This window comes from Amyelois transitella, chromosome Z (assembly GCF_032362555.1).
Source record: "Amyelois transitella isolate CPQ chromosome Z, ilAmyTran1.1, whole genome shotgun sequence".
Lineage (NCBI taxonomy): Eukaryota > Metazoa > Arthropoda > Insecta > Lepidoptera > Pyralidae > Amyelois > Amyelois transitella.
In genome coordinates this window covers 4,263,386-4,275,106 of record NC_083535.1, presented here as the reverse complement: position 1 = coordinate 4,275,106, position 11,721 = coordinate 4,263,386, and the positions used below count along the sequence as shown (strand labels likewise).

The window sequence follows — 11,721 nt, the reverse complement described above, 5'->3', positions numbered from 1 at the left end:
CCGCAAGGGATATAGACGTGATTAAATGTATGTATGATAGAAAACGTAATCGTCTGGCCAGATTTGAGAAAACGGTAATGAACGACACCGGCACTAGTCCACCAAAAGGTTACAAGTAACTTTTTTTGGGTCAATTTTAGCTTGGGGCAGGATTTAGCTGGCTGGCCAGGGTCCAGCCATTGCGATGAGCGTTTCCGATTATCGTAGAGAATCTACTTTTCATCACAAGTAATGATTTGATTTAAAAATTATTGTGCCTTCATTGAGCCAAACAGCTGAACATGGCCTATCAGTCTTTTCAAGACTGTTGGCTCTGTCTACCCGCAAGAGATATAGACGTGATTATATGTATGTATGCTGTGTATAGCTTTTTTATTAGGAATAAAGAAAAGGTTCTCAACTCTACGAAATGAAACGAGATTATTCTCTATTTGTATATATTCATCCAGACAACGGTACACTGTGACATTAAACAAATTAAACATTACTGAATTTGTAACTACTAAGACGACAGCTAAACAATTTCTGTAATCGGTTATCGATACTGCCTACATGTGACTGTTACATGAAGAATTACACCAATTTAGATGATATTGTACTCGACTTAAATGTTGAGATGCATAGTTTACATGAACTTAGTGACAGTAGCTTAAAGTCATGATCCATTATGCACTTCAATTTCCCATGCAATAGCATATTCATCGAAAAAAAGTATCTATCATGAAATCAAACAAGTGTAACATAGCAATGAGCAGTTTAAGATCTCATTAAAGATATTATAATTTTTAGAGGATTTATCACTTGTTTTTTACTCCTATTGCATTTATCCAATATATATAATTAATATTTAAGTAGTAGGAGGTACCTATAGCAATTTTACCTCCTAATATGTTCCACATTAATACCACGCCATCTGGTCGTCAGTAGTCAAGAAACGTAACTCATATCAAATAGCTGCGTCAAAACCTTAAAGAAATTCAAACGCGCACATCATAACTGAACTAATTTCATGTAAATTATGCTATGAGTAAATTACTTAACGCGTTTTACTGCCCGACTTTTATTATTTATTTTGATTATAGACAAAAGTTGTAACACACTCATTATGGGAAATGTGATAAAAAATACCACTTAAATAACAACTTAAATCAGACCTAAGATGAATCATAGATATTGAGAGAAGTTAATATAGGAATGAAATGCAAATCATTGTAGGGTCATGTAGGTAATATTTCTAACAATAAGAACTTAATGACATAAACGAGGGTATTGAAAAAATAAAGTTGTATTCATTTATCGGACAGCAAAAACGCCCAATACGCTTGATTACTTAAACAGAATTTATCCTCTGTATTCACAAACACTACTTAGAGTTACGATACACAAGCGTAAAATAAAGAAACTTGGATGAATTTAAGCATAAAAGTATCGTTTGTGCATACAGCATTTATATGTTATGCAACAATACAGATTTGCCAGGAACACACATACTGAAACATAAATCCTAACAACAATAATTGATTCAGTAACATAATTGATATAACGACATTAATATTCACGTATATTTATATTACATGAAAAATTAAAACATATTTCCATGATTTCACTGACGTTTAAGTTACCCCTGCGGCATTTAAAAATTATAAAATACAGTTCTCGAGATGCCCCATACAAAATAAGCATCATTCTTTAAAAAATAATACAATTAGTCGACAAAATAAATCGTGTCTAGCCTACAGTCGCAGGGGTAACGAAAATTTAATTACACAGTGTGATATGCAATGAATAAATTGTTAGCCCAAAGCAATGGTAATACTTATTTAAAGTTACATTTATTGATACCTACCGACTGCTATGTACTTAAAACTAAACAGTTATTCGATAAAATACATAGAACAATAAATATTTATTAACTCGAGATTTTTGGTAGCTTGATAGACGATCAGTATGGGGTAGGTATCAAATACAATTAGGTAAGTAGGTATACTTTGAGCCCGTTCTGGCGTTATTAACGAAATAAATAATGCATATACATACAGTTACAGTAAATAGGTACTAATTAAAGAACATTGAGAAACGTAATATTGTTCTTTACGATTAAACATCTATAAATATTTTTCTTTTATCACAAAAGTAATAGAAAATTGAGAAATAGCTGCAGGTTTCACGCAGGATAACCTGCCAGTTCGTGACTAATTTAAATCATAAATTATGTCTACAATTAAAATTATACCAACCAAAACCGCCTCTCGTGTGTATCGTAAAAAGTAATTCTACAAGAAGCTTTTCTTATATTCTATCACGAAAATAAAATAGGTACTTAATTATGTAATCCGAAAAATGTATTCTCCAATACAATAAATTAATTCTTGAATTATAACTAGGAAATCGTCAATGTGATTCAAATTGGAGAACCGCATATTCGGTTCGAACTAATGGCACGTCGCAGGGTCTGCGTGGGGACTATGGTCGCGAGAACAAACGAAGAGAATCAATTTTGACGCCGAAAAGGAGCTAACGCTTGCCTGTCAGGGTATAACCACATCGGCCAAATATATAATTTTATGTATATTTTTTTCTATATAATAGTCATATGTATTTTAATTTTATATAATAATTTTGAATTTTTATTATTCTAACTTTTATAGTTCAGCACGTTCAGTGAGGCCGGTGGCGCCGCCGCGCGACTGTCGCGCGACTGTCGCTCGACGGTCGGTCGACTGTCGCCACCGGCCTCGACTAGCCGATACATCGCCGCACCCATCCCAACACTTACTGTGGTCAAAAATTTGGAAGGCACTTTCTACTTTTTTTCAAAAATTTTAATTTTTAAATTACTTTTTGAACACATTAGCCTAGACTTACACAATAGAAAATATGCGTAGTAACATTTACCAAAATTACGCAATTCATCCGAAACGTATAGGCCATTATATAACTTTGTTTTAATTTTACCATTTTCCTAGATTAAACTTTATTTCCAAAAAGGATAGCCAAATAGTTTCAACACTAGTTTTGAATTGCAAATGTATTTTTAATAATTTGGTCTTTTTTTTATACACTAATTCAAACTTGAACCGAAAAATCCAAATTCCAAATAAAAGAGAAGTATCAAGGCCACTTGGAGACTTATCATAATATCTCTTGCGTGCATGCGACGAGGCAGCCCGGACGCCCGCCGGGTCGCGAGGCGTCCTCCTCTATAAATACGCCAACGAGTATGCCAACAATATCTAATGGTATACCCCTGCGGCAAGAAGAATCGTACACTAGTAATTTTCCCGCCGAAACTATGAAACGAAAGGGAATTATCAATAAAACAAATTTGTACACATACCTTAATGAGAGTTCCGAGGCTTTGGTCGCCAGCGCCAAGCGTGACCATCAATCAAACTCTGTGACTTGACACGTAACCATTTCATTTTAATTCATTCATTTTGAGACATTTTTTGTACAGAATCAATGAATATCACAGAATGTCACATCGAATATCTTTTGCTCAAAATTCCGTGCATTCGACAAACAATAGTTGGGATACTTGGAAGAAGATACAAATGTTAGCAACGTGTCAACAAGATCTCTTTGGTATTTTTTTATCGTGTCCTGCCAATATCACGCAGATGGCGCCAGCGGCAGCCAAGTAAGTCACTTGCTACATAGTTATATAGCTAATCTAAATTGAAATGTATACTCTAGCTACGCGTAGGTAGGTTAGCAGACTTTCGAATGATTTACATTCAATGCTGGCGATTTTAGTGCTACTAAACCTATCGGACCCGCGAGTATTTCTATAGACGAAAGGTTGAGATGATATCTATATGATGAAACAGTAATAGATACAGTTGTCTTTAGGTATCCATGTTCTAAACAGCAATCATTTTGTGGAAGCAACGCCAGGCAATAAGCGTTTGGAAGTATCCAAGTTCTTGGGACTTTTCTTTAAATCCCACTGAATAGAATAGCGCAACAGTTATCCACAAATCGCAATAAGTAAAATGCACTTAATTATATTTCGTACACTTCGACTACAAATACATTTGAATATTTAATTTTTGCGATTTGTGGAATAGCATATAATGTGCAGCAGTTAAGACAGAGGCCGCACGGGTCCGGACATCTAATTTAACCTAACATTTGGAACAATCACTACAGGCTAATGATACAATCTATATTACATTTGGCGACCACTATGTCTACTGGTTGTGATCGCTGCGAGACGGTGAAGAGTGCGCCGAGCCGGCAAGCGACAACACCACGATAATCTACATAGAATTACATCAACCTGATCAAATGACGGGACTATTTTAATACAGCTAACACTAATTTATAATTCTGTCTTACACGAATATGTTGCTGAATTACAATGAATAGGTATACCAAACAGTCTTTTGAAATCGGGCCAAATATTAAATTTTGATCTCCCTACGTTCACAGATGGCTCTAAAATGTAACGTTTATTAGATAAGCTTACATTAATGTTTGAAAGTCTACACACTACGGGCGAGCCCGCGATACCTACCTTCATATAATATTAACAAAATATACTAAAATATTTCACTGGAACACATGCATAAACAATAATGTATACAAATAATAATTAAATTAAAATATTCTTTCATTACACAAAATTCATAAGTAATTAAACAACAAAGCATTTTATTGCACAGCGAGTCCACGTTAAATAATAGTAACATACATATTTGAATTAAAATTGAATAATTAAAAAAAGTTTAAACAGCATGCAGTCGACCCCTCCTACGTCCCTCCGTCTGCAGTGGCCTTGGAATGTCGAACGGTCGTATACAACATAGATTTAATAGGATACCAGGGTACTAAATCTATGGTATACAGACTACGGCCACGATGCCATTTAAAAATAGCCCACGGAGTTCCTGCTTGGGACGAAGTACGGGTAAGCGGGCAGCGGCGGAGCCGGCGCGCTCAGCGGCGCCTGCGTCTGCGCACCGCCCGCGGCCTCGCTTCAGATGTGCTCGGCGCGAGCCTCCACGAGCGGGGGAGTGCCGGCCGGCATGTCCTTGCCGTTCTTAGCCACGGGCGTCTTCGGTGGCCCCATGTCAGTGGCGTCGGTCACCACGTCGCGCTCTGAGAAACGACTGTCAGGTCGTGGAGAGGCGAAAGGGCGGAACGGATCAGCCGGTTTGGGCGGCTCTAGGGCGTGACCGGGAGGAGGCGGGGAACATAGCGGAGATTCCAGTCCGGCGGAGAGCGGCGACGGCAGGCGCGGCGACTGCAGCGGCAGCGGCGGCAGGCCGAGGTGCGGCGGGTGGTCCGGGGGCCTCTGGGCGGCCACCACCATGTTGCACATCTGCCGTCGCAGGCCGTGAGCGACCGCGGCGACGGCGGCTGCTGCGGCGGCGTTGGGCGACACTCCGCCCTCGCGCCCGTTGCCGCACGCCACACCACCGTACGCGTTCGGCACGGTCATACCGTCCTGGAACACGCATACATCAACATACAATATCCGCCGCACGACAGTCGAATAGGCACCGTTTCACCTCACGCCTTTTAGATCTGCAACGATTTCACGATCGCTGTGTAAACGTTTCTAATAAAACGTTGCAAACAAAAAGGTGAGCGCGATACGAGTAGAAGTTCTTCGAAATAACAACTAAATCTAACACGCCGAGCCAATTGCAACAATTGAACTTCGCAAGAGCATATTCGCATTAGCAGAAAGGAGAGGTGATTAGGGGTAATGAGAGTCGCCGGGGGTAATATAGTTATAGAGTGTGATCAGAGATACTGACCGTGATGGACGGGTAAACAGGCAGGACTTCTTCCTTGATGTGGTGTGTGGGATGTGGCGCGTGAGTGTCGCGGAAGACGACGGCCCGGATGACGCCGCGAATGTGCTCGTCGGGCCACACGCCCAACAGGATGCGCTGCGGACGCCCGCGCCCCTTCGGTCTTAAGTCTGGAAGCACGCACAACCGTAAACGTGAACACGCGACACAACAGACAACTTCCCCAGCGATCAGTCGTTCTCCTCACTACAAAGAGCGCTTGGGGTAACTTTCTCTGTCGTAAAAGGCGCCTGTATACATTGGTCAACTGCTAGACGAGGCGAAAGGTGAGCTTGTACCTTCTTTAAGTCCGTTGTATGCACGCAATGTTAATATAAGTAATTGCAGGTGAAGTCTCGAATATACTAGCCCAGCGTCTTGGCGAGAATTTTGGCCAATGTACACAGTGTCCTTATATCTCCTCCTGCATGTACTCGTATAGCAGGATAACCAAAACCACAAGTCTGAGGCTGCTCCCGCGCGGGGCGGTTCCTTTTCTAGCCGGGTTTGATGCAGATACTTTACAAACGTGTTTTGCAATTTACTTGCGTTAATAATTTATTCTTGATAAATCCAGTGAATTTAAATTTTGATAAATAGTTAACTACGAGTATAATTGGCTTTTTCTACTAACTTAAAAATATCGAGATACCAATTTGCTGGTAATTGCTATAGTAATCAAATATGCGTATTATTTGTAAAGAGCAACAAACATTTTAAAAAGTTCTTATTGGAAGTTACTGGAAATCTATTATTATGTTCAAAAATTATTCATTAAAATATGAGGTCTTAATAGCATAGAAAACAAAGTATATCAAATGGTACAAAAGCAAATATAGTCACTGAATAAATATTTCAAAGATTACCAAAAATATTAATAACTGTTTACAAGTACCTCCCAACGCGTCCTTTACTTAATATTTCGTGAACGACCGATTACAATATATGTACTTTGAAACATTTTGAAGTTGGCTCCATTACTTATTTACAGCTTGTGTGAGCTTATGAGGCCACAATTGGGTTACCGCACTAACAAACGGTATAATTTAACTTTCATAATACCCAATGTGAAATATTAATATCGACATGTCTCACACACACTGAAACAAATTTAAAGTCGTTACGCAAAATGAGATTTTATTGATTTTCTTATTTTTTGTGTTTATAGTTTTTCAAGTTGGTTTTGGTCTAATATAAATGTTTAGGTACTTATAAGTAATTTCCCTTGACGTCCTTTATGTAACTTTTCTTATTTTTCTCTAGGAAAGGCGAAACACGAAGCAATGACCTCATAGATATCTTATAGTCAAACGAGGTCATTGTTCGTTTTTCCGTCTGTACCAAAAACAAAGTAACAAAAAATATAACAAGATATGAAACATATGAAAATATGTATATCAATCGCTAGGCGTGATATTTCGCAATGCCATCATAAAATTCGCAGTAAAATTCCACGCAATCAGAACTTAGAAAAGATAATTTAATCATAAGTATAAAAATTATTTATCATATTTTCCAAGTTCTCAATTATATTTCCTGACTTCTGGCTTTAAAGTGTGGTAATCGGAAAAATATCAATTGAGTTGCGACGACTCGATAAACTACAAATTAAAAGTGGGATGCTTGATAGACCGCCGAGCGTAATAAACGGGGAAACATCTCGATTCATCTATTTAACCTTTCTTAATGAAATTATTAAAACCAATCTTGCGGTTAACAGTGGTTTCTCTCGAGTTTGAAATTATGTAGAATTTAAATAAAAAACAAGAGTTACAATGAGGTGTCTGGCTTTTTTCTTATACTTTTAAACGGGAAGTTTTTATAGATATGTATTCATTTACTAGCCAAAGATCTTTTGTTTCAAAATTTATCACAGATATTTTCCAAGCAATATTTCATAATAAAATATTTTGCTTGAATATAACGCTCAGAGTTGAGCATTTTATTTGGCCTATTTCTCTTATACTTCTATCATTATTCTGGCAAATAATCGCGGTTTTCATTATATAAAACATGGTAAAAGCCACCGAATATAAGTATTTCCTGCGATCTTTCATATAATAATTTATATATTATACGAAGAAAGGGCCAATATACATTCGGTGCATTTTTTTTTACCATATCATATATATCATAGGTCCAGCTAAAACACACTTTAAAAACCAGAAATCACATTTGCCTTTATGTACAAAAACCGGTACTTAAAAGGTGCCGGTGAATTGCTTTAAAACCTGTAAAATGCTACATACCTGCACCTCCATCAGCGCTGGGGCCCAGCATGTTATGGACGCGGTTAGCGTACAGCACGAACGTCGGGTACGGTATATCGTATTTCCTCGCGGCCTGCGAGAGGGACAGGCCCTCCTTCAGCACCGAGAAGATGGCTTCAGCCATGGTCTCCGGCCGCCAGGACTTCAGGGGGCCGCGTTCTCTGAAGCGCAAGTTGTGGACCAGGCTCTGGTTGGTGTTCCAACATTTCTGCCACATGGACTGCAGCTGATACTGGTAGCTGTCTGCTGGAAATAAAGAAGGTTGGCATTACTATGACAGCCGGGACGTGTTTGGACAGCGGGAACCTGTAGGGGATAAATAAATCGACGAGAACAATAATCAAAGATGAATCGAAATAATGGCCGTTTGGGAGCCAATTCTGTAAAAAGAGGTAAAAACCAATGTATGTTTGCCGAAAGAGGCACGGTGGAATTAGTTTTTTAAAAATAGGAGGTATTTTAAACAAAATGTAAAAATCCATTCTACATAGTCCTCTATTCTACATAGTTTAATAGATTTCGATCATCGGATCAACTAGTCGTTCCGACAGACTTCCGTATGCCAATTTCTTTGTTTGAAAAGTTTATATTTCAAAGATTTTTTATAGATTTTTCAAGAATTTAAGACCTGATTACAGTTAACATTTATTTATAGTGCTTCACGGAAGAGATTTTCCATATAATGTGCGAGTAACAATCGTTCCGCATTATAATTATTCTCTGTTTTTATAATGCATAATTAAAACTGCATAACTTGATGCAGTGTCAATCATGCATGTACAAGACAAGCACATTCAGACATTTTAGTCATTCGTGAAAATATGCTGAAATTCGAAAGGTGAATTATGTTGTTAGTCAAATAAAAAGTACAAAGTTGTCAGTTAAAGTAAATAATTATATGAGTTTGAAAATGTTACCATTCATGCATACATACATAAAACGTCTTTTTCCTGGAAACAACATTAAGTTATTATAAAATATTATCTAATATTTTCGCGACATGTGGTTCATGCTGAATTTAACAGTATTTAAGCTTTTATGTCAACAGCAGAGAAAACCAACTGACAAAAGCTATAATGAGAGGGAAATAATATGTCTTTGCCTTTGAATCTCAAAAGCATAATTACAAACGGAGGCACATTTATTAATATTTTTATGCAGGCTCTTAGGTTTAGGGTATTCTCGATATAAATATATTTATTGAATAAGAGTATTTATATAAATATAGTTATTTAATACTAATGTTGGTTACATTAATTTTCAGAAACTATTCTATTAAATAGTGAAATTCTATTTTCCATTTTTAAGACAAAAGTTGAGTAAACTCAAAATCAGGTAGTTTTTATTGTTGACTCGTAAAAAATAATGAACACGCGGCTACAAAATTTTGTTGTAATTTTATTCTGTACATTGCCGAGTAATTAACTAGTACTGAATAACAAATTGGGTACTTGTAAAAAATGTTCATTGAAATTCAATGAGCATGATAACTCATTTAGTAAAGTAGATAAGTCTATTAGTGAATCGATTTCATGGGAAATCAGAAATTACAATGATCTTTTTATTAGACTTAAAATGGTTGAGGTTCTCAATAGTTCGTAGTTTTGACAGTATAAATTAATTCTACGATAAAAATTAAAAGGAAACGTATTCAAGAGCTTAGTTCAAGAAAGGTTTTGAATGTCTGACCGTCAGGGCTCGACACAATTTCATTAAAAGACAAGCTTATACAAAAAAATATTTCGTGATCATTGACACATTCTTCTATTAACACCATATTTTAAAAACCGTTGAATCGATTTTTATCGATCTGATTTATTATTTTTATGCAATGGTTTAGGTTGTTTTTATTGTTTCCGCCTTTGGTAGTCCTTTCAATAACAATTTATAATTACAATATTCGATAAAAATGTTATGTGTATAAAAAATAAAACATAATATAAAAAAATAAATTAAAAAAAACAACATACTGACCTCCAGAAGAAAACCTATTAGAAAAACAAAGATTTATTAGAAATGGGAAAAAATAAAAACCACTTTTAAGATTAGGTTTTATTGCAGTCTTATGCATTTACATTCGACAGCATATTAAACAATGCTGTGTACACCTACTATGAATTCGGGAAACTTGATGTGCTATCTTTTGTAGCTATTCAACAATTATGTTCACCTTTATATCACCTTTATCTCATTATCACATAAAGAAATAAGTCTTGTTTTAATAATCAAAAGAAATTCCCGCTATTTTTATGCAAGAACGAATCGTTTAACTATATCTTGTCCAACCATTTATTTTAATTCTGACAGCTCCTTTCGGGTTGGACGTTGGAATGTACCGATACGATAATTGTTTTGGTCTTATTTAAAGTATATATATCATTCATTCCTAATTAAAAATATAATGTCGATACAATCATAAAAAGTACTTGTAAAACTTTAAATTTTAATTTAAAAGTTGATTTTTACGAAATGTTAACATTTAAAGTAGAACGAAACTGCAGTGGCAGCTGTCAAAAACCAAATAAACGAATGGACAAGGTATAAATGTATAAATGTTTTGCAAAAACAATACAAAACTTGTGGTCATTACAAAGTCGTATATTACAATTAATGAAAAGGCTTCTAATAACTTATAAAAAAATTAACACCTAGTGAGCAAAACTGAACAAAAGCAGACAAAAATCAGTACAATGAAATCAAGTTTGTAATATAACTTCCTAAAGCTAAATTATTGAGAAGTCTTTAACAGAGACCGAAATTAAAGTGTTCGACTAAATACAGTGAGGTCATAATTGATTTGAAATAAAAAATAATAATAATCTATTCTGTTCCTGTTATGAGTTTAATTCCAAAAAATAACAAAATATGTATATGATTGTCTTTCAAACTTAAGTATCTTATGTCCAATCATTCATAAGCGCACATTTGATATAATTTGAAAACTCATAGCAGTCGAAGTACTAACATTTTCATCAAATTATTCCCACATTTTTGTTCTTCTGACTTTTTGTTGAACTTACTTTTATTCTATACCTACTTTACTGTTTAAGATAACTGTGACGAGAATTTTAAAAAGAGCACATAAGTTTTTCCAGTCTTCAAATTGAAATGAAAAGTTCAACGGTAAATTTTTACATCAACTACTTTTATAACCATTTTCCTGATTGACCTTCAAACGTCGTAATGAGACGTAATCGTATGATACCTACTTTTTTCTTAAATTTGTAACTGACACTAATGGTGCGTCGTCAATGAACTGAATTTGTAATGTTCAGACATTTTAGACTATCTTCCAACAAGTATAACATACATATATGATCTATACAAAGTGTGAAAGAACGTAAAAGCTAACTAGGAACACGGAACAGTGCCAAAGGCTGCACTTGCTTTTGGTCCACAACAAAAGCACTTGTTGGCTGAAAACGAAATATCCAAAGGTATTCTAGGCCCGCCGTTCGTTTAGGTCACAGTGATACACAAACGCAGACTTTTTTTTTTAGATTCAGGCACTGCAGTAGATACAGGTAGACTATTTTGTGCTTTTTCAAAGGTGACATAATTGATGTTTTAAAAAGAAAGAGTAGTTTGATCTCTCTATTGCTCCTAATTTATAGTAACTAATTTCTGTCAATGGATTTATTGTAAAG

The 11,721-nt window shown here is 35.9% G+C and overlaps 1 protein-coding gene across 2 annotated transcripts in view; it reads right to left on the bottom strand.

The window, feature by feature from the left end:
- Positions 1 to 1,070: 1,070 nt before the first annotated feature.
- LOC106130621 (protein bric-a-brac 1) overlaps positions 1,071 to 11,721 on the bottom strand; it is a 226,767-nt gene continuing 216,116 nt past the window's right edge. The window contains exons 3-5 of one of the 2 annotated variants that reach the window (XM_060953746.1): positions 8,054 to 8,320; positions 5,769 to 5,935; positions 1,071 to 5,452 (exon numbers count right to left, since the gene is read on the bottom strand). In XM_060953746.1, coding sequence (XP_060809729.1) covers positions 4,982 to 5,452; positions 5,769 to 5,935; positions 8,054 to 8,320 — 905 coding nt within the window. In that variant the 3' untranslated portion in view covers positions 1,071 to 4,981. The remainder of the gene's footprint in view (positions 5,453 to 5,768; positions 5,936 to 8,053; positions 8,321 to 11,721) is intronic. The other variant, XM_060953747.1, reaches the window with a different exon arrangement.